Source organism: Emys orbicularis, chromosome 11 (genome assembly GCF_028017835.1).
Source record: "Emys orbicularis isolate rEmyOrb1 chromosome 11, rEmyOrb1.hap1, whole genome shotgun sequence".
In the NCBI taxonomy this organism is placed as follows: Eukaryota; Metazoa; Chordata; order Testudines; family Emydidae; genus Emys; species Emys orbicularis.
In genome coordinates this window covers 222267-244955 of record NC_088693.1, presented here as the reverse complement: position 1 = coordinate 244955, position 22689 = coordinate 222267, and the positions used below count along the sequence as shown (strand labels likewise).

At 45.9% G+C, this 22689-nt stretch overlaps 1 protein-coding gene across 1 annotated transcript in view; it reads left to right on the top strand.

Moving 5' to 3' along the window:
* Nucleotides 1-5011: 5011 nt before the first annotated feature.
* LOC135885744 (unconventional myosin-X-like) overlaps nucleotides 5012-22689 on the top strand; it is a 208624-nt gene continuing 190946 nt past the window's right edge. The window contains exons 1-3 of the mRNA XM_065413650.1: nucleotides 5012-5056; nucleotides 5776-5874; nucleotides 15210-15368. Of these exons, the coding sequence (XP_065269722.1) occupies nucleotides 5012-5056; nucleotides 5776-5874; nucleotides 15210-15368 (303 nt within the window). The remainder of the gene's footprint in view (nucleotides 5057-5775; nucleotides 5875-15209; nucleotides 15369-22689) is intronic.

Below are 22689 nucleotides of genomic sequence, written 5' to 3'. Positions count from 1 at the left end.
ATAAGAGAGTGTTCCAGAAAAATGGCTTTGACTTCTCTACGTTATGACGCATTGAAAATAGCACTCCATGTATACAGTACATTTTGTATACTTCTTAGCTGTTAAAATGTACACATAGCTTAAGAACTTCAAGCTGTGTCATGAAAAATTTAGTGAAAGTGTGCAGTGAATAATGGGGAGCTTTGCGGAAGCCCTCCTTTCCTGTGCATTTTATGTGGTTTAAACTCCACAACTAATATGTGCAAGACAGGAAGAGAAGGGCTCTCTCCTGCAAACCTGTTAAGGTGTGTGGGATTCATCATTCTGCTGGCAGGTAGTCAAATGCTTTCACACTATGGAATTTCTTTTCATTAACTTTTTGCTTTTGGAAACTCCTCAGATGTTCCATTTAAAAAAAAAAGACACTTTGGTAAGACACTATTGTTAATTTTAACTCTGCCTGCTTATGTGTATGCATTGTGATAAGTCTTTGTTCTTTTTTTAAAGAAATAACTTCAAACTTGTTTCTATGGCTTTAGGTGCAGATGAATAGCACCTTCTACTTCTGTCTACTATTCTGTGTGTGACAGACAAATAGAGTCCATTATAGTAATTTATATGAAAATTGTACAGTAAGCTGTTATACAGTATATTATAGATTAAGCATAACAACAAAGAGGAATAGCAAGAATTTTTGGCATATATAAGTCACCTAAATTTGCAGCTAAGCCAACTTTACAGTTAACTGTTTCGTTCCCTGAAGTGCTGTTTGAAAATAAATTGTAAACAAATAGCTGCTGACTGAAATATTAAAATACAGACCTTTAGGAAATAGGAGCCTATCATATAAAAGTGTCAGTACAGAAACGCTGATCTGTTGTGACAATGAAGACAAGTATGCAAAAATTGGGAAAAAAGCTATATAAATGCTACACGTGGGTATCTAAAGCTGTGGAATATGTTCTTAGGATAGGATATGATTAATAACATATGATCGTGTAAGTAAAGCTTGTGTCATAGTTGTGTAGACTCATGGGGCTGGGGGCACTGTAAAGGCACGAGCAACCTTAACACTGGTATGTGCTGACTGTAAAGTGATTAACCATGCAAATGTAACTGTAGTCAGGTGGTGGTCGTCCCTCCCCCTTTGGGTCGGAGGGAGGCTACGCCGCCTCACTGCGTCGTTGGGATCTCGGCCTAGTATTGGGGAAATTAGCAGTTTGGTGTTAGTATCCCAATGGGCCTAACGGGGTTGAGTTCCCAGATAGGCAGCTAGCTTCGGCCTATTATGCGGGAGCAGGTTCTCCCAGGAGTCAGTATGTCTTGCCCCAAGACGAACAAGGTCAGCTCCCAGACTACTGCACTGGGCAGCACAGTATGGGAGGAGGTGAACAGCCCTCTGTGGAGAAAGAAGTGGTTCAGGACTATTTAGAAAAACTGGACGAGCACAAGTCCATGGGGCCAGATGCACTGCATCCGAGGGTGCTAAAGGTGTTGGCGGATGTGATTGCAGAGCCATTATCTTTGAAAACTCATGGCGATCGGGCGAGGTCCCGGGTGACTGGAAAAAAGCTAATGTAGTGCCCATCTTTAAAAGAGGGAAGGAGGAGGATCTGGGGAACTACAGGCCAGTCAGCCTCACCTCAGTCCCTGGAAAAATCATGGAGCAGGTCCACAAGGAATCAATTTTGAAGCACTTGGAGGAGAGGAAAGTGATCAGGAATAGTCAACATGGATTCACCATGGGCAAGTCATGCCTGACTAACCTGATTGCCTTCTATGATGAGATAACTGGCTCTGTGAATGAGGGGAAAGCAGTGGATGTGTTATTCCTTGACTTTAGCAAAGCTTTTGATACGGTCTCCCACAGTATTCTTACCAGCAAGTTAAAGAAGTATGGGCTGGATGAATGGATTATAAGGTGGCTTGATCGTCGGGCTCAACGGGTAGTGATCAATGGCTCCATATCTAGTTGGCAGCCGGTATCAAGCGGAGTGCCCCAAGGGTCAGTCCTGGGTCTGGTTTTGTTCAATATCTTCATTAATGATCTGGAGGATGGTGTGGATTGCACCCTCAGCAAGTTTGCAGATGACACTAAACTGGGAGGAGTGGTAGATACGCTGGAGGGTAGGGATAGGATACAGAGGGACCTAGACAAATTAGAGGATTTGGCCAAAAGAAATCTGATGAGGTTCAACAAGGACAAGTGTAGAGTCCTGCACTTAGGAAGGAAGAATCCCATTCACTGCTACAGACTAGGGTCCGAGTGGCTAGACAGCAGTTCTGCAGAAAAGGACCTAGGGGTTACTGTGGACGAGAACTTGGATATGAGTCAACAGTGTTCCATGGTTGCCAAGAAGGCTAACGGCATTTTGGGCTGTATAAATAGGAGCATTGCCAGCAGATCGAGGGACGTGATCATGCCCCTCTATTCGGCATTGGTGAGGCCTCATCTGGAGTACTGTGTCCAGTTTTGGGCCTCACGCTATAAGAAGGATGTGGAAAAACTGGAAAGAGTCCAGCGGAGGGCAACAAAAATGATTTGGGGGCTGGAGCACATGAGTTATGAGGAGAGGCTGAGGGAACTGGGATTGTTTAGTTTGCAGAAGAGAAGAATGAGGGGGGATTTGATAGCTGCTTTCAAGTACCTGAAAGGGGGTTCCAAAGAGGATGGATCTAGACTGTTCTCAGTGGTAGCAGATGACAGAACAAGGAGTAATGGTCTCAAGTTGCAGTGGGGGAGGTTTAAGTTGGATATTAGGAAACACTATTTCACTAGGAGGGTGGTGAAGCACAGGAATGGGTTACCTAGGGAGGTGGTGGAATCTCCTTTCTTAGAGGTTTTTAAGGTCAGGCATGACAAAGCCCTGGCTGGTGTTGGCCGCTCGAGGGGCTTGAGGGGACATTAAAGGTCCGTGGCCCGGTGTGCTTAGCACCAATAAAGACACTGAGGGGAGAAAGCAAGCTAAGTTTATTTTAGAGCTTTGAAATGGCACTAGGAGACTATTATGTTTTAAATTTAGTGCAATAAATATAAATAACTTTTATTTTTTATATTTTAAATTGTTTGCATACATTTTTTTGTTTGGCTGTTTTTTTTTTTTTTTTTTTAGATAATTGTTATAATAAGCTTGTGAGAAAATTTTTTTAGTTTTTGCGATTTTGAATTAGACATTTGCAAACTAAATATTTTTTTTTTTATTTTTATTTTTATTATTTTTGCTAGTGTGAGTGAAACTGCAGCCATATACTAGAAACGCTGACCAATACATTTCTGCTTCAGAGCATGTAAGCAGTTAACACAGAAGTAGGTGAGAGTTCACAAGATGGAGTTTGGGGGTTCAGATAGGCCCAGAGCAAGAGAGTTTCATTGACACTTTGGTCTTTCGCTCTCCCGAGTTACCTGGTAGCTATGCCTAGTGGACCCCAACAATCCCTTTTTTGAGAACACTTAGCAAACTTTTGTTAGAGTTTTTTTATACTTTAAAGACAAAATGCGATTAAGCTTTATGCAATTAGGATTATTAATGAGAGGGTATAAGGGAACTTCTGGGGTATGGGAGGTACAAATTTTACATATGAGCACTTTATAGCAAATGAGCAAATGAGCAAAAGGAGCAAATGGGTGGGTGGGTGGGGCAGGTGAGGTCCGGGCCCACCCTGCTCCACCGGACCCAGGGCCCTAACCGTGGCAGAGTGGTCTGCCAGTGGGTCAGCGGTGATTCCAGCCGCAACACGCTGACTGTGTCTCTGGCAAAGCTGCAGTCAGACTAAGGTCAGCTGTCCCTCCACCACTCCCTCCCCTCGGGGTGTACCTGGGTTAGCAGGGCGTCATCTGCCTCCTCTGGGTAGGTGGCCCAGGGCAGTCCTGGCAGGTCCGTGGCAGAGGTAAGTTCCCTGATGGGCAGGGCGTCGCTGGTCTCAGCAGCAGGGTCAGCGGCTGGGAGCGAGCAGGCTCCATCTGCCTCCCTCTGTGTCTCTGCCCCACCCTTTATACTTCCTGTTCCAGTCGCGTACTTCCGGTGGGAGGGGCGAGGCAGTCCTGGCTCCGCCCACTTGGGCAGGGAATCATAGAATCATAGAATATCAGGGTTGGAAGGGACCTCAGGAGGTATCTAGTCCAACCCCCTGCTCAAAGCAGGACCAATTCCCAACTAAATCATCCCAGCCAGGGCTTTGTCAAGCCGGGCCTTAAAAACCTCTAAGGGAGGAGATTCCACCACCTCCCTAGGTAACCCATTCCAGTGCTTCACCACCCTCCCAGTGAAATAGTGTTTCCTAATATCCAACCTAGACCTCCCCCACTGCAACTTGAGACCATTGCTCCTTGTTCTGTCAAGGTGCTCTGGCTCGGAGGGAGGCCATACCGCCTCACTACAGTAACATTCTCAACATAGCTTTATATAGGTTTTGTTTTTCATAGGAGGGTTACATGGTGGGGGGAGAGGTCACCTGGTAGATGAGGATAAGGATGGTGAGGAGAGCTTCCCAGACCAAGGACAATGTGATGGGATGGGGTGGCAGGAGTGTCATGGACTTAGAGGGTGGTGTGATCAGTTGTTGGGGAGGGGAGCATGTCCTGGGCCTAGAGGGCAGGGTGATGGAATGCCAGAGAGATACATGGCATGGAAAAGTCTGAGACTTATTAAATTAATTTAATTTAAACACAAATAACTGATAATAAGGTGCTGACTATTCAGGTTCACGGTTAATTCAGTAGCCACCTTTCCCTACCCCATATGCTTCCCCTATTTAGAATTTACAGTAGAACCTCAGAGTTATGAACTGACCAGTCAACCACACACCTCATTTGGAACCGGAAGTATGCAATCAGGCAGCTGCAGAGACAGACAAAAAACAAAAACAAAAAAAGCAAATACAGTACAGTGCTGTGTTAAATGTAAACTACTAAAAAAAAAAAAAAGGAAAGCAGCATTTTTCTTCTGCGTAGTAAAGTTTCAAAGCTGTGTTAAGTCAGTGTTCAGTTGTGAACTTTTGAAAGAACAACCGTAGTAACGTTTTGTTCAGAGTTATGAACATTTCAGAGTTACGAACAACCTCCATTCCCGAAGTGTCCGTAACTCTTGAGGTTCTGCTGTCCTTGAATGTGCAGCACACACGTCAGTGAGCTGTAATGTATTCAGCACCATTCTGCTCTAGGAATCAGGAGGCCGTGCTCAGACTATAGCTCCAGTGCATCACTGACCTTGTGGGAGCCCCCTGCGTATGAGGGAAGCTTAAAAGGAGCTAAAGCCAACATTTTCAAAGTGGCTTCTGATTTTGGGTGCTTGACCTAGGCCTAGTTTTCAGAGGTGCTGAACCCTCATATGTCTCAAATTGGGATTTCAAAATCAGATGCCACATTTCAAAAGTAATAGCCTAGATCTTTCTAGCTTGACTTAGCAGTGTATCAAATGCTTTTCCACCTTTCACTTCGCTGATCACACTCAGACAAGCCCTGGTACGTGTCTCATGGAGGCAGCCATGCTGTAATGCTCTTTATAGTTACCTTATTATGGGCATTCTTCTCCCCATGCCCTGCTTGAATGCTGAGCAGAGGCGGAGAAGCGGGTCCACCTTCCATCTCAAGGGGAGATAGAACTGTGACCTCTGTCTGTGACACACACAGAGCTGTGATCTTGCACATGGAAAGCGGTTTCAGTAGTTCCTTTGTGAAACTAGGGATGGGTGTCCCTTTTGAGTGCTCACACACAAATGTGGGAGCAGCTGGTGCAAGGTACAGTGGAAAGTGACTTGAATCTTGTGTTGTTTCTAATGGGCAATATTTAATTGCAGGGCACCCGGGTGTGGCTACGGGAGCAAGATCAGCTGCAGCCGTGCACTGTTGGCTCATGCAATGATGGGTTTGTGCTCTTCACAACAGATTATGGAGAGGTGAGTATAATTGGAAATCAAGGTTTGCATGAGGCTCTGGCTGGTGTTACAGCTGAGAAAAGCTACAGGTCAAAATCGCCTGGTCTTAGATGATTTCCTTATGTTAAATGGAAACCGTAAACTTCAGTATCGCACTTGTGTCTGAAAAATGTTCCCCTGCTGCTGTTGTAACACCTGAGATCACTGCAACTGACAAAGGTGAGAAGTGCGTTCACTCACTCACTCTCTCTCTCTCTCTCTCTGTTATAGCTGACTTTGTATGTAATCACTCTCACTGATTCTGCTGTATAGGCTGTTAGCCAGTTTCCCCAATTGTTTGTGTGGGAGTGTCTCACAGCAACGGGGGGAGAAAAACAGTTTTAAAAAACAGGAACATGCAACTGTAAAACCAAATTGGTTGGGGGGGGGCGGTGTATGTGGATTTAAATATTTGAAACTACTTTCACTCATTTTTTGAAATTGACTAGATTTCAAATTTATTGTGTCCCTTTAAGCTGCTATGAGATGCCTGACTTACCTCTCAGAGACTGGAAACCATCACACCAACATATTTCAGTTTCACATCTTGCAACACTGTCTTCCAAATACCCCACACCTAGCAGCACTGTATTCTGTAGTTAGGGATGGAGGATTGTCAAGGCACGTTTTGGGAAAGGTCATGAGGGACGATGGGGACAAGACCAGCAAGGTCGTAAGTTGTGAAAATCATGGCAAAGTTTTTAAAAAGTCCTAGCCCACCTCTGAAACCAAAATCCCATGGGGGCATACTATAGGTACCTGATTCCCTCCTCTTCCATTCACTCAATAGCCCTTCTTGCAGGCCCAGGTTGCTTTAGGGTGTTTTTAGTATAGGTTGTGGCCATCTGTTTCTTGAACCTGATTGCTGTGTATTGGCCTGAAGGTGTATTGGGGGGTTAGATTAGATGACCTTTGCAGTTCATTCTAACCCTATGATTCTATTGCTTGGGACCCTGCCTGCGAGGGCATTAGTTAGGTCATTGTATCCCTGCAATGTTGTTGTCCGTGGTGCTCTGCTCTCTAATTGTCACCTGTGCAGCCATGTGGACTGTTTTTACTTAAGACTCTTTAAGCATGGCTCACTGTCAGCTTGTCTCCCCATCTCATTAATGAAAATCACCTGATTTTACCGTGTGACGAGTCCAGCTTCCCAGGCAATGCTGCAGCCAATGAATAAAGTAATAAGTACTGTTTTCCTGGCCATTGCATCTTCATTTCCTCTCCCTTTTCTACCGTGTGCTGACTTGCATGCTGCCCCTATGTTTGGAAAGCCCTCCCAAAATCCATTAATCACCTCTGGAAAAAAAAAACCCATCAGGGGTTACAGTAGATAACCAAAGGCTCCCAGTGTGATGCTGTGGCTTATATGGCTAATGCAGTCCTTGGATGTATAAATAGGAGAATATTGAGTAGGAGTAGAGAGGTGGGTTCCTGCCCCCAATAGGTTTTAAGGCTAGAAGGTACCATGAGGTCATCTAGTCTGACCTCAACATCAGAGGTGTTACCTCTGCATTGTTTCTTCTTGTCCTTCATGACCAAAGATGACGTGTTGTGAGTATGGTTGTGGCTAAAAGGACCAATGTGCAAGTGGCAGCCCTTTCCATGTGACGTGCACAGGTAGCTTAATGTGGAGGAAGAGATTACAGTCTGTGCCTGCTGAGTCTGCTGCTGTTTATGACTCAGCCTCTGTGCCTGAAGATCCATATGGCAGTTAATCTTGAATTGGGTAACCCCATCGTTGACTATTGCTTGCCAGCATGATCTGTCTGGTACTGACAACTTCCAGCTGTCAGTGTCACTGTTGCACTGTTTTAACTTATGCTTCAGCGTATCTTTGAAGCGTTTCTTCTGGCTGCCTCATATGCAGTTGCCCACTTTCAGTTCACCATATGGCAACTGCTTTGGCCATTCTGGTGTCATCCATCCTCAACACATGACCAGCCCAGTGTAACTGTGATGCGATAAACATGGCTTTAATCCCTGTGGGGCATCTACGTTCCAGAACCTCGTTAGTGATGGTTTTATCCTGTCACTTGATGCAGAGTATGGCATGCAGATGTTGTAAATGGAACTTATCTGGAAGCTTAATGTGATGCCTGTAGCAGGTCCAGGTCTCACACTCATACAGCAAGTTGGACAGCATAGCTGCTTTATAGACTTTTAACTTGATTTTGAAGCTTAATACCATGTTGCTGCCAGACTCTGCCTGATAGTCTGCCAAATGATGAACTGGCTTTGTTGATAAGACTTGTCAGCTCCTTGTCTATGGTAACATCATTCAATAATATACTACCAAGATAGCTAAAGTCCATAACAGCATTCAGCTGTGTGTTGCTAATGGTGACTTTTGGTTTCACGTAGGGTCTCCCTGGTGCAGGTTGATACATGACCTCTGTCTTTTTCAGATTGCTTGTCAGCTCGTACCTTTCTGCAGACACTGTGAATCTGTCCATGATCAATTGTGTATCTTCTAGAGTATGTGCCTCTAGAGCACAGTAATCGGCTTACAGCAGCTCATGAACAATTGCTGTGAAGATCGTCGTGGGAGATCGCAGCCTGTTCAGATTCAATAATTTTCCAGAGGATTGGAAATGTATCCTGATACCGGCATTCAGGTCTCTTGTAGCATCATCAAGCATAGCTACATAGAAGAGATTAAACGAGAGTGGACCAATTATGCAACCCTGCGTAATACCTTTAGTAATAGTAAATGGGTCAGACAGAACACCATCTATGCAGGCTTATCCAAGCATTCCATCATGAAATTGCCTCAGAATGTTGGTGAATTTTTCTGGACAACCAAACTTACGTTATAATTGTCAAAGCCCAGGTTTACTGACAGTGTCAATAAAGCTAGGTCAATAAAGACAGTGTAAATGTCATGTTGCTGTTCTCTGCATTTCTCCTGCATCTAATGGGTTACAAATATCATCTTGTGACGTTCCCTTCTGGTGTTATCTGGACCGGTGATCTGCTAGGTCACTCCAATCCTTGACTCTGGGAGCCAGCCTTACCCTGCTCTGCTGTGAGAACCCCCACTCCTGGGCTGTTCACGCACAGCCTCTGGCATGTAAGCTGCTCCCAGCTACTTGCAATCGAATGACACTAGCCAATATCTCCGGTCCCAGACACAGCCCTAGGAACCTCCGTCTTGCAGTGTCCAGTTATGCCAGCTGGACACTGCAAGCTTATATGAGTTCATCAGTTTAACAAAGAAATTGATATGTACCAGACTTGTTCTCCCAAGGAGAGTCTCTGACACGCTTCAAACAAAACACACTACTTCAGGTAGAATAAACAAACAGATTTATTCACTTAAAATTTATCTTTATAGTTATTCTAAGTCAAAGCACAACAAGTCAGGTTTTGTCACATGAAATAAAAGCAAAACACATTCTAAGCTGATCTTAACACTTTCAGTGCCCTTACAAAGTTACATGCTTCTCACCACAGGCTGGCTGGTTGCCCTTCAGCCAGGCTCTCCCCTTTGATCAGCCCTTCAGTCGCTTGGTGGAAGAGAGGAAGAGCATGGCAAAGTCTCTCCCTTTTATTATGTTCTTTCTTCTCTCTTGGCTTTGCCCCCCCACTTCAGAGTCAGGTGAGCATTACCGCATTGCAGTCCCAAACTGGCCAAAGGAAGGGGGGGGTGACTCACTCAAGAGTCCAACAGATAGATCCTTTTGTTGCTGCCTTGGCCAGCGTCCTTTGTTCCTGTGAGTCGGGGCTGGGTTTGTCCCATACTGCCCTGATGAGATGTGAACTGCCTCTCTGCTCTTGGAGCGTTTTTGCCTGGGCTTATTTTAAGCCATGAAGATGAATTTTCAGCCTCATAACTACATACATGAAATTATAACCTATAACATTACTGTAACAACAATGCTCAGTGCATCATGAGCCTTCCGAAGACACCCGACATGACACACTTTGCATTGGATACCACACAATCATATTATAAGAATGAACATGGGGGCGTAGGGTGTTCCCCCGAGGTACAGAGCGTCACACATGTCTGCTGCTCCATGTGTTGGCCTACAACCATATTGCAACTCTGGTAGCACACGATTAGCAATGTTGCGTAGCAGACAAACAAAGAGTACTCTAGTCAGAACTTTTCCAGCGATAGAGAGTAATGGGATACCTCGATAGTTACCACAATCAGACTTTTCACCTTTCCTCTTTTATATAGTGACGTCTTTGAAGTCTTGTGGTATGTCTTCAGTACCCAATAGTACATGCAGTTGCCTTTGCAGGACCTCACCTCCATACTTGAATATTTTGCAGAAATACCGTCAGCTCTGGGGGACCTGCAGTTTTTCACACTGATTGCAGTGCTGACTTTGCCAAAGAACAGGACTGTGTCCATGTTGGCTGACCCACTACTCTTCTTAATGCCTCATCTGTGATGTTGGACGGTGCGGTCAGAAGATCACTGAAATGCTGTTAACATTTCTGAAGGATTTCTCCTGTGTCAGTGATCAGTGTTAGGCTGTTCGCACTCTTCAAAGTCACAGTAGTGGTATGTGTGGGACCATATATGTCTTTCATATACATCTAGACCAGTGGCTCTCAAACTTTTTTTTACTGGTGACCCCTTTCACATAGCAAGCCTCTGAGTGTGACCCCCCCCCTATAAATTAACCCCCCTTTTTTATATATTTAACACCATTATATATGCTGGAGGCAAAGCGGGGTTTGGGGGGGAGGCTGACAGTTCATGACCCCCCCCCATGTAATAACCTCGGGACCCCGAGGGGTCCCGACCCCCAGTTTGAGAACCCCTGGTCTAGACAGCATCAGTGAGACTACTATTGGATAGTGTCCAGTTGCAGTGTCCACCCTTCAGGATGTTGGACAATTGGAAAGGGTTCAGAAACACACTACAAGAATGATTCAGGGACTGGAAAATCTGCTGTACAGTGATAAGCTAAAGGAGCTCAATCTATTTAGCTTGACAAAGAGAAGTTTAAGAGATGGTGATTTACTCAGTGTATAAATACTTACACGGGGAGAACATTTCTGGTAATGGAGGGCTCTTTAACAAACAGGCAGAACATGAGCCAATGGGTGGAACTTGAACCTAGACAAATTCAAACTGGAAATAAGGTGCATATTTTTAAATGAGGGAATTAGCCATTGGACCAGATTACCAAGGAACGTTGTAGATTCTCCATTATTTGAAATCTTGAAATCAAGCCTGGATGCTTTTCTAAGGGAGAGACTCTTGTTCAACCACCAGATAGTGGACTCGCTGCAGCAGTTCCTGGGTGAAATTCTGTGACCTGTTCTACGCAGGAAGTCAGACTAGATGACATAGTAGTCCTTTCTGGTTACCCCTCCCTAAAATTCATGACCTCATCCTTTAAATCATCCCTTCCAACATTTGCCTACAAGAAGCAAGCAAACCAAAACCTCCCTAACCTGACTTTTCTGTTACATGCAGCAGTCTCAGCAGTGTTCAGATTTATGGATATTTTGTTTTCTTCTGAAGGCTAATGCTCATACTGAGTCACTGAGTGATTTTAATGCTACTTCATCTCTTCCTCCTTATTGTTTGTGACTATCTCATTATGTCACAGGTAATATTAGACCCGAAGCAAGAGTTTTGTGTCAGGGACTTTGACTTTCTACAGGACTATGTGAAGAACTAAGTTTGTTTCTGGGCTCTGTAAAAAATAATTTTACTGACAGCTGATTGTCTGAAGAGATTTTCCTCTTAGTCACTTTCTAGGTTGTGTGGTTATTTATTTATTTATTTATTTTTAACTTTTCTCAGTGAATAACTATCCTGCTTCCTGATTGGCCGTCAAATTCATTTCCCCATAATCTGTATCTATTTAGGATCTGATATCAGGGCTGGCAAGGGTCAGACATCTCTCAGGACATTCATGCCTGGAGCCTCCCTTCTCACACATGCAGTGGGCTGCAGGGGGTCTCCTGCGATTGCTCAGCCTGGCCACTGGAATGGATGATGGGTCCCTGGGGTGCTGAGGCATAGGGGGTGATCATAGAATCATAGGATCATAGAATATCAGGGTTGGAAGGGACCTCAGGAGGTCATCTAGTCCAACCCCCTGCTCAAAGCAGGACCAACCCCAGCTAAATCATCCCAGCCAGGGCTTTGTCAAGCCTGACCTTAAAAACCTCTAAGGAAGAAGATTCCACCACCTCCCTAGGTAACCCATTCCAGTGCTTCGCCACCCTCCTAGTGAAATAGTGTTTCCTAATATCCAACCTAGACCTCCCCCACTGCAACTTGAGACCATTGCTCCTTGTTCTGTCATCTGTCACCACTGAGAACAGTCTAGTTCCATCCTCTTTGGAACCCACTTTCAGGTAGTTGAAAGCAGCTATCAAATCCTCCCTCATTCTTCTCTTCTGCAGACTAAACAATCCCAGTTCCCTCAGCCTCTCCTCATAAGTCATGTGCTCCAGCCCCCTAATCATTTTTGTTGCCCTCTGCTGGACTCTTTCCAATTTTTCCACATCCTTCTTGTAGTGTGGGGCCCAAAATGGGACACAGTACTTCAGATGAGGCCTCACCAATGTCGAATAGAGGGGAACGATCACGTCCCTTGATCTGCTGGCAATGCCCCTACTAATACAGCCCAAAATGCCATTAGCCTTCTTGGCAACAAGGGCACACTGTTGACTCATATCTAGCTTCTCGTCCACTGTGACCCCTAGGTCCTTTTCTGCAGAACTGCTTCCTAGCCATTCGGTCCCTAGTCTGTAACAGTGCATGGGATTCTTCCGTCCTAAGTGTAGGACTCTGCACTTATCCTTGTTGAACCTCATCAGGTTTCTTTTGGCCCAATCCTCTAATTTGTCTAGGTCCCTCTGTATCCTGTCCCTACCCTCCAGCGTATCTACCACTCCTCCCAGTTTAGTGTCATCTGCAAACTTGCTGAGAGTGCAGTCCACGCCATCCTCCAGATCATTAATGAAGATATTGAACAAAACTGGCCCCAGGACCGACCCCTGGGGCACTCCACTTGAAACCGGCTGCCAGCTAGACATGGAGCCATTGATCACTACCCGTTGAGCCCGACAATCTAGCCAGCTTTCTATCCACCTTATAGTCCATTCATCCAGCCCATACTTCTTTAACTTGCTGGCAAGAATACTGTGGAAGCCTGTATCAAAAGCTTTGCTAAAGTCGAGGAATAACACATCCACTGCTTTCCCCTCATTCACAGACCCAGTTATCTCCTCATAGAACGCAATTAGGTTAGTCAGGCATGACTTGCCCTTGGTGAATCCATGCTGACTGTTCCTGATCACTTTCCTCTCCTCTAAGTGATGGTGAGGTAGGTGTGAGGAGAGATCACACCTCTACCTTTTTATCTTGCCTCCTTTCCCCTGCTTTGTTTCCCAGCCACTGTTCCATAGTATTTGCAAGCTTAAAGGGGTACAGGGATTTATGAGAGCAGCAGCGTGGAGTGTGTTAAATCAAATGTAAAATTTAAATCACTGATTTTAATCATGATTTAAATCAATTTTAATTTTCATTTGTACATTTTAGTTATTTTTTTCTAAAGTAAGGTTGATTCTCATTAGTTGATAACTATTAAAACATGTTGGTTGGCAACTAAATATAGAATCTATACTAAATTTACTGCTTCTTTTTGCTAACCTGGAGGCTATGCATATCTATATGCATTTATTTAAGCAATTGTATAGTTTAACTTACATGTATTCATTCTTAATTTTTACATGTTTTAGGTTAGAAAATGGTGAGTGATGCATTTCTTATTTACTAGATTAATTCTTTACTTCTGATTTGTGTCAAGTTCTATTTGATGGAAATTCAAATTTAATTAAAAATGCAAAACAGCATTTAAAAAAAACAACTTTAAATGTACTGGATGCATATAAAAATCTATTACATTTTGCATTTAAAACTAACTGATTTATTAAGCAAAGGAAGTATTATCTGTAGCTAATAAATTCAGCTGGTAGTTTCTCGTCTCCATGTCTTTCAAGAATTTAGAATGAGTAGATCTTATCCTCTCACATCTAGTTTTCCTTGATCGATTGGAAGAGGAAAACAAGATTTCCTGCTTTTATCATTTCCAATTGGTTTCTTTACTTTGAACGAAGTCATCATTGAACTGAACTAGTTGAATAAACTGAAATGAAGAAAATATTCTCTCTGCACCTATACAAGAGGCTACTGGTGTTAAAAACTGGTTTAGTGCTTTAACAAATTCTGGCTCTAAGTGCTTTGCCAGTGACTTCCACTATTTCAGTGGTTTGGCTTTCTTTAAAACTTGGAAGCAAACATACCACTTGGTGTTATTTTTTGTATTTAATTTAAATGATTGTTATAGATTATAATACGTTTAGGCTTTAATATAAGTGGTCAATTTCAGTTTTAATTATCAATAAGTTTATTTTAAAAATATCTGATTTAAATAAAAAAATCAGATTTTTAAATTTTATTTAAAAAAACAACAACAATTTATATCCACCCTGGAGAGGAGGGGCAGTGAGGCCACTGGCTGCATGTTCAGAATATGCCAGGGTGGGCCTCAGCTTCATTCCCTTCAGACTCAAGTTACTGATGTGTACCTCCAGCTCTAACTCCAGTTTAAGTAGTTTATCTGGGGGACAGCCTGCACTATGATGTGTCAGCAAAACGGGCCAATGCAACTTGGACAAGGTTTTTAGCTATAGGGACAGAGAGAAGAGGATGTGCCTCAGAGCTGAGAAGAATTGACAGCCATTGTAAACCTGTGACTTCAAAAATCATGTGCAAACACACAACAAGAGATTTGCTTATAAAACATGATCTTTAAAATAAAAGGAGAAGAGCATGTCTTTTTGGTCTGGCTTCTGCTTTTCAGTCTCTTCAGAGATGTAGTCCAGGCCCCTGAGAATGTGCAGAGTAAGGATGGAAATACATTCTGAAACATACACCAAGTGCACATGTACGAATCTATTCTCTTGTGCTTAGGTTCTTATTCCACACTCATCATCATGGTATCTAGGCATCTCCCCCAGATGTGCGCTCCATGTTACCTTTTTTAACTCTCAGGGTGACGGCCTTTTGCTCTGTGAGTCCAGCTTCTCCCAGGCAGTACTGAAGGTGGAGAGAACAAATCTGGAGTGGAGGAAGTCTGCATGCTCCCAGTGTTCTCTCCAGAGGGCTCATCCAGATAGGAGAGGAGTGTAGGAAGCTGTGCAAATAAACCCAAACAGCAGATATCCACCCTGTGTCATGTTCCACCTCTGATCATTAATAAGTGCCGTGGAGTAAAGCTGTGGTCAGTGATTCTCTTTTCAGTTGTTACTGGTCCCTTTCCCTTTCTCTCCAGGTATTCTGCTACCCACAGGCTTCCTTATCCAGGGAGAAGGTCTTGCCAATGCACCAGACTAGTGTGGAGGGGGTGGAAGACATGTCCATGCTGGGAGACCTGCATGAGGCTGCTATTCTGCTCAACCTGCATCAGCGCTACCAACAGGACAGCATATATGTAAGTGTCTAAGCTGGGAGAAGTCCATGCTGGCTGATGCCCTCTGTTTATCTTCTGGAGCTGCCAACTTACATACAGAATATTGATTTGAACAATGTCCCCTGAGCTACAGGGACTGTTCCCAATGGATAAACAGGGAATTCCCTCTCCTCTGCATTTCCATTGAATCCTAGGTTTCTCTTGCCCTCTCCCCCCCGGCCTTAAACCCCTGTAGAGCCCCTGCTTCAAAAGAGGGGCTTACCCTCCTTTTGGTAAGAAAGAAAAGTCCCTGTTTGTGGCTATTCCGTTCTGGGCTTTGGGATGGTTTTGCAGGGCCGTTTCTCTTCTGTGCTTATTTTCATATTAGCAGCTGAGTTTATGACATTATATTCCCTGTGTCCCCCGAGTTCCCAGCTCTTGCTGATCTGAACACGGTTGGGCCAGAGGTTATAGGTTGATCAAATGGCCAGTGAGGATTAGAAGGTGTGTGGTGGTTCTTCAAGTGATTGTCCCTATGTGTAGTGCACTTCATGTTGCATATGTACTCCATGCGCTAAGGACTGGAGATTTTCCCTTATCAGTGTCCATATGGTCTGCACATCCACCCCGTCCTCTCCTCATGCTCTGCACCAAAGGAAGAAAGGGGGCTGCCGGACTGCTATCTTTGTTCCTTCTTACCACTCGCGTTCTAAGGTGGAGCTTCAGTGCTTGTGCTGACTTCAGCTTTTCTATAAATATTTTTTTGAATGTTTTTTAAAACTTCTTAATTAGCTAGCTCAATAGTATGGTTAGTTAGGGGATAGCTTATGGCAGAGGTAGTCAATTATTTATTGTCAAGGTCCAGACTACAGAGAAAATAATAATAAAAAAATCAACAATAATAAGTAAGTAAATAGATTTTGGGATCCATTCAAAAGCGTCTGGTGGTCCAGATTTGGCCCACGATCTGCCTATTGACTGCCCCTTGCTTTGGGTTCGATTCCTTATTTGGAACCCCCCTTGTGGAGGGGAAGCTGTTGCTGCACGCCTTCCAGCCTAAACTTCCAACGGTTGCGGGGAGTGAGTTGCGATGCATGCCACAAGCTCTTCCCAGTCACAGACTACCACGATGCCTGTCTGTACTGCCTGGGGGACACGCAGTATCTGCAAGTCCTTCCCGAATAGAACTACGCAGTCCAGGGAGTTTTGGCTCTGAAAGTCCCTCATAGAAGAAACCATGAAAGCGGGAACAACTTCTGACAGGGGAGACTCCCCTCCCCCATACGTCATCCTGAAGAAGGTAGGAGTGGCTACTCTTCTTCTTTGGTTCTGGGCGGCTTCAAGACCTTCGTCCCACCTCTGGCTCAGAGAGACTCTAGAGATCAGAGCCAGAGCAGATGGGGAAGGGAGATATAAATGTCCGGTACTAGGAAGGACTGGACCAGGACTTCTTTGAAGGCCAAAATTGCAGCACTCTCTGGTACTGGGACTGCTTCTTCAGCACCAAATCCCTCATCAGTGCCGCTGGATCCGATGCACTCTTCAGTGATCTGAGCTGTGGAGATGTCTCCATCTTCTCTGGTTCGCTTCTCAGCTCTGGAAGACCTTCTGTTGCTCCTGGACCTGGAGTCACCACTCTTCTCCAGGCCTCATTGCCTGACACTGGGACCCCAGCTGGCACTGATATCTCGAAGGTACTCCTCTCCATCTCTGTCCACAGGTAGGAGTCGAGCCAGACTGTCTCCAGTACCATCAACAAGTAGAGGCAGGTCATCACTGCTCCTTCTGGTACCAAGGAACCCTCCCCACTCCCAGATCTGGGATCAGAATCTTCTGAGTTGGAAGAGGACTATGGCATACATCTGGACCCAGACTATGCCCCAGGGAGAAGATTCATCCCAGACAGAAACATTGGGAGTCTCCAGAGAGTCTCAGAACTCTCATACTAGAGAACATCTGCTACCCATTACCACTGGTGCCCAGCACCTTGGGGCTCAGTGCCAAGGGGTTATGAGAGCCCGCAGTGGCAGTACCTCAATTCGGGAAGTTCCACGAGACTACCACCCAGTATACCCGCCTCATGACACAAGGGATCAAAGAAGTTCTGGGGTTCCCAGGTTAGAGGAGGAGCTTCCTCAACCAACTCTAGAGCCACAACTCCAGCAACATGAGAAAGAAGAGCAACAGGCGCAGGAAAGACTACCCCTGTGGCATTGTCCTCTTTTTTTCCTGTGTGAGGCGGTGATTCCAACTTCCCTGCCACACCCTGATGATACTAAGACCTTCTAGGACTGACTAGAGAGTGTCAAGGTCACTTCAGATTCCCCTGGAAGAGGTCCAGGAAGTACCACACAAGCTGTCAGACATTTTGCATGGCTCGTGTCTGATTGGAGTGGTGCTTCCTATTAATGATGTCATCCTCAAACATGCCAGGGCTGCCTTGATTCCGTCAGTGTCCAAGTGGGCTGGAAAAAGGTATTTCATACCTCCAAAAGGGTCAGAGTACTTATTCTCCCACCCACCTCCCAACTTGGAGGTGGTATCAGCAGCCACCGAGTGTAGTCATCAGAGACAACCCAGGATGAAGGATGGGCTTGCCCTTCCAACCCAGCCATGCTTCCACCTGAGGGCATGGTACTTGGATGGATGTCAAGTTAGAGAGGCCCTGTTTGATTAATGTCAAGGGCATCCTGAACAGCAGTAGAAAGAACGCTACCAAGATCATAGGCACCAACTTTTCTTGGTGCCAGTGGATGCTCAACGCCCCTCCGCCCCTGCCCCGCCCCCATTCCTACCCCTTCCCCAAAGTCCCCGCCCCAACTCCATCCCCTCCCTGCCCCATTGGACTCCTTCCCCAAATCCCCATCCTGGCCCCGCCTCTTCCCCGAGCGCGCCGCATTCCCCCTCCTCCCCCCTAGTTCCAGCTGTTTTGCGGCGGCCAGCGCTGGGAGCTGGGGGGAGAAGCGAGGCCGCGGCGCGCTCGGGGAGGAGGCGGAGGTGAGCTGGGGTGGGGGCAGGCTGGGGAGCTGCCGGTGGGTGCAGAGCACCCACCAATTTTTCTCCGTGGGTGCTCCAGCCCCGGAGCACCCACGGAGTTGGCACCTATGACCAAGAAATATTATGAAGCAAAGTGGAATGGGTTTATGTTTGGGTTTAACCGACAAGGAATTTCCCCTTTACGGGCTAAGATTCCAGATATATTGGACTGCCTTTTGTCCTTAAAATCCTGGGGCTATCTGTTGGCTCCCTCGGAGTACACCTGATGGCTGTTAGTGTGTTTCGTCCCCCTGTAGACACCTACTCTGTTTTTTCACACCCACTCACAGCCCAGTTTCTGAAGGGCATGATTTAAGTCTTCTCTGTGTTGGAAAAATTGGTACCACTCCAGGACTTGAACCTTGTTTTATCAGTTCTCACTTAGTTTCCATGTGAGCCCCAGGCATCCCGCTCTCTACTACATCTTTCTGTGAAGATAATATTTTTGGTCACTGTTATGTCGGTCAGAAGAATTGGGGAGCTAAGGATGCTTATGGCTGACCCTCCCCCATACAGTTTCCCACAGGGATAGGATATCTATGAGGTTACAGCCTAAGTTCATCCCTAAGGTGGTGTCAGACTAGCACATCAACCAAAGTATCCCTCTTCCAATGTTTTACCCTAAACCTCATTCTAGCAGTGGAGAGGTAGCACTCATTGGACATGCATAGGGCTCTTGCAGGCTACTTGGAAAAAATGAAATCCTTTTGAAAGGCCCCTAGACTCTTTGCCTCATTCATGGAACGTATGCAAGGGGAGAGGCCATTTCCTCCCAAAGACTGTCTTGATAATCCCCAGTCCTGCCTTGAGTGCAGGGGACTGGACTAGATGACCTCTCAAGGTCCATTACAGTTCTACGATTCTGTGAAATGGATCTCAAGGTGCATCCAACTCTGCTATGAGATTAACATCTCCTTTGAGGGCAACATGAAAACTCATTTGATTAGAATTCAGGTGGCATTGATTGTTTCTCTTTGAGAAATCCCTATTTCCCTGTTGCTGACTTCTGCAGAGCAGCAATTTGGAGTTCCAGTCACACCTTCACTGTGCACTGGTGCAAGTAGCTGCTACTGATGCTCCTCTGGGCAGGGCGGCTCTGCAATCTGTTGTGTCGTAGGACTCCAGCCCCCATCTCCTTATAAAGACGCTGCTGGTGAATCACCTGAAGTGAACTACACATAGGGACAGTCACTCAAAGAAGGCTGGGTTACTCACCTTGTAGTAGTTTGAGGTTTTTGAGATGTGTTGTTCCTATGTGTAGTGCACTACCTGCCTTCCTTCCCCACTGCCTGGTTTTCCTCTACTGGGAGTTAGTGGTAGAGAAAGCACTAAGATGGTGGCAATCTGGCAGCCCCCTTTATTTCTTGGGTGTGGAGCCCAAGAAAAGTGGGGGTGTTTGTGTGGGCCACACAGACACGGCTAGGGAAAAATCTCTAGACCTAGGTGCATGGAGCAGATATGTAACCTGAAGTGTACTAACCATAGGGAAAATAAATCTCGAATAGTTCAAATTATGACCAGGTGAGTAACCCATCCTTTCTCAATGGTGAACATAGGTTGTGGCCCAAATATCTCAAGTAACTTGGGCAGATATGATCCATCATTGAAAAGAACCAAGAAACAGCAACTATTGCCAGACTCTGCCCCCTTACTGTTCTGTAATGTTTGTTATGGGCTGGCTCTGGTCGCTTTCCCAGATGACTACACAAAGCCCCTGCCACATAGATATGGTTTCTGAATTTCCTTTTAAACCCTGTGGGACGGAGTTCTCTGGTGCACCTCCAGCCAAGGAGTTTCCAGGAGTGACCCCCACACAGGACAAGGGGTGCAGGATGGGGTAAACATGCTTTTGAGGAGACTCCTTTAGGGTTTAAGGAAAAGAGATTGAAAGGGGCTCACTGTGCTTTACCTGTGCCCAAAGCTCTTCAGAGTGTGACAGTAAAATGTGAATCTCCAAATGTGTTGCCTAGCAACTGTCACTAAGGCAACAAGACTGTATTCACCTTGTATTCCAGTAAATGATCAATTAAGTGACCTGGTTTCTGGAAAGTCGCCTGTCTGTATTGGGATTTGAAGGAGGCTGCAAATTCTGTCTCTCATGGTACAGTGGCCTCTCTACCTACTGTCTTGCATTGTGCTTGTCTTGCTGGCTTTGGGACCCAGTCCCACACAAGGTATTCTCTGTGTAGAGACCTTTCTCTGGCAGCCCTTGTCTCCCCCACCCTTCCTGCCCTTTTAGTTTACAGCCTTTTACCCTCTTGAGCAGCTCTTTGCCAATCGCCTTCACTTCTTGACCACATCCCCTCCGTTTCCTTTTCTGTACTCTTTAAGACCTTTGAGGCAGGGCCTCTCTTCATTTTCTGTTTGTGCTTTGAGTAGTGTCAGGCACACTGACATCACTTAAATCATAAAAATAGCAACCTTGTTCTCTAACCCTCTCCTCATAACTCTGATCGTCTGACTCTTCCTCTCGTTCATCCTCTGCCGTATCTCATTCTCCAGTATCATTTCTCTGTTCTGGTTCCCAGGGTTATGCCTGGTATATGAGAGGGGGATTGAAAGAGGCAAGGGATGCAATTAATGATGTTTCAGAAATAGTTGAGATATTAAATACCTTTTCAACCAGAAGAAGTCTGGAAAAATTAGGAAGAAAGTTCTTGTTAAAATAACTGCCAATTGAGAGGAGGTCAAGGAATACTTGGCTAATTAAAAAACAAATAAGCCCCATAAACCAGACAGTCCAGCAGATATGCACCCAGGGAATTAGCTAACTAAATTACTGCATGTGATGTTCCCCTCTCATATTATCTGGACCGGTGATCTGCTTGGTCACTCCAATCCTTGACTCTGGGAGCCAGCCTTCTCCTGCTCTGCTGTGAGAACCCCCACTCCTGGGCTGTTCACGCACAGCCTCTGGCATGTAAGCTGCTCCTAGATACTTGCAACCGAATGACACTAGCCAGTATCTCTGATCCCAGACACAACTCTAGGAACCTCCGTCTTGCAGTGTCCAGTTATAAGCTTGCAGTGGGCAGCGGGCATATGAGTTTGTCAATTTAACAAAGAAATTGATATGCACCTGGCTTGTTATCCCAAGGGGAGTCTCTGACATACTTCAAACCAAACGCACTGCTTCAGGTAGAATAAACAAATAAATCTAACTACAAAGATAGGTTTTAAGTGATTATAAGTCAAAGCCTAACAAGTCAGATTTAGTCAAATGAAATAAAAGCAAAACACATTCTAAGCTGATCTTAACACTTTCAGTGTCCTTACAAACTTAGATGCTTCTCATCACAGGCTGGCTGATTGCCCTTCAGCCAGGCTCTCCCCTTTGATCAGCGCTTCAGTTGCTTGGTGGTGGTGCCTGTAGATGGAGGTGGAAGAGAGGAAGAGCATGGCAACCATCTCTCCCTTTTATCATGTTCTTTCTTTCCTGTTGGCTTTGCCCCCCCCCTTCAGAGTCAGGTGAGCATTACCTCATCGTAGTCCCAAACTGACCAAAGGAAGCGGGGTGACTCACTTGAGAGTCCAAGCCCCAGGATCACAGGAAACAGATAGATCCAGGGCAGCCAGCAGAGAGGTAAATCACTCTGGGGCAGGGGGTCGGGACTGGGGAAGACCTGGCTGGTGGCTCCTACCCTGTGCTGGGCTTAGCTGCTAGTCTTGGCTGGGCTGGGGAGGACAGGACTTCCTCTTCCCCTGCAAAGCGTCCGGAGCTATCAGACCCACCCCAAGATTTCTCCCCTGGCTGTAGGAAGCTCTGCAAACTGTCCCCCCCCCCGTGCTTCCTACACCCATCACTTCTCAGCTGCAAGGGGGAGGGATGACTGTACTGGGAACTGCTCCACCATCCGCCCAACCCCCATGTATCCAGACCCCCTCATACCCAGACCCTCCCGCCGAGCCTCACCCCGCCCCCGCAGTCACAACCCCCCTGATGAGCCCCACTCCCCCTGCATCTGGACCACCCCAACGAACCACTTGCACTTGGATCCCCACCCCACCGAGCCACACTCCCCCAGCATCTAGACCCTGCCCCCACTAAGCTCCCCACATCCAGACCCCCCTGCCAATCTCTATCCCCCCCCACACCCAGACCCCCCTGCTGAGCCCCAAACACCTTCACCTGGACCCCCCTGCAGTGTCCCATTACCATTGCACCTAGAACCCCCCAACACCTGGATCCCCCACTGAGCTGCCCGCACCCAGATTGCCCCACACAGAACCCTCTCAACTCACATCTGGATCCAGGGCCGTCCTTACCCATACGCAAAGTACGCAGCTGAGTAGGGCACCAGGAAATTTGGGGTACCAAATTTCCTGG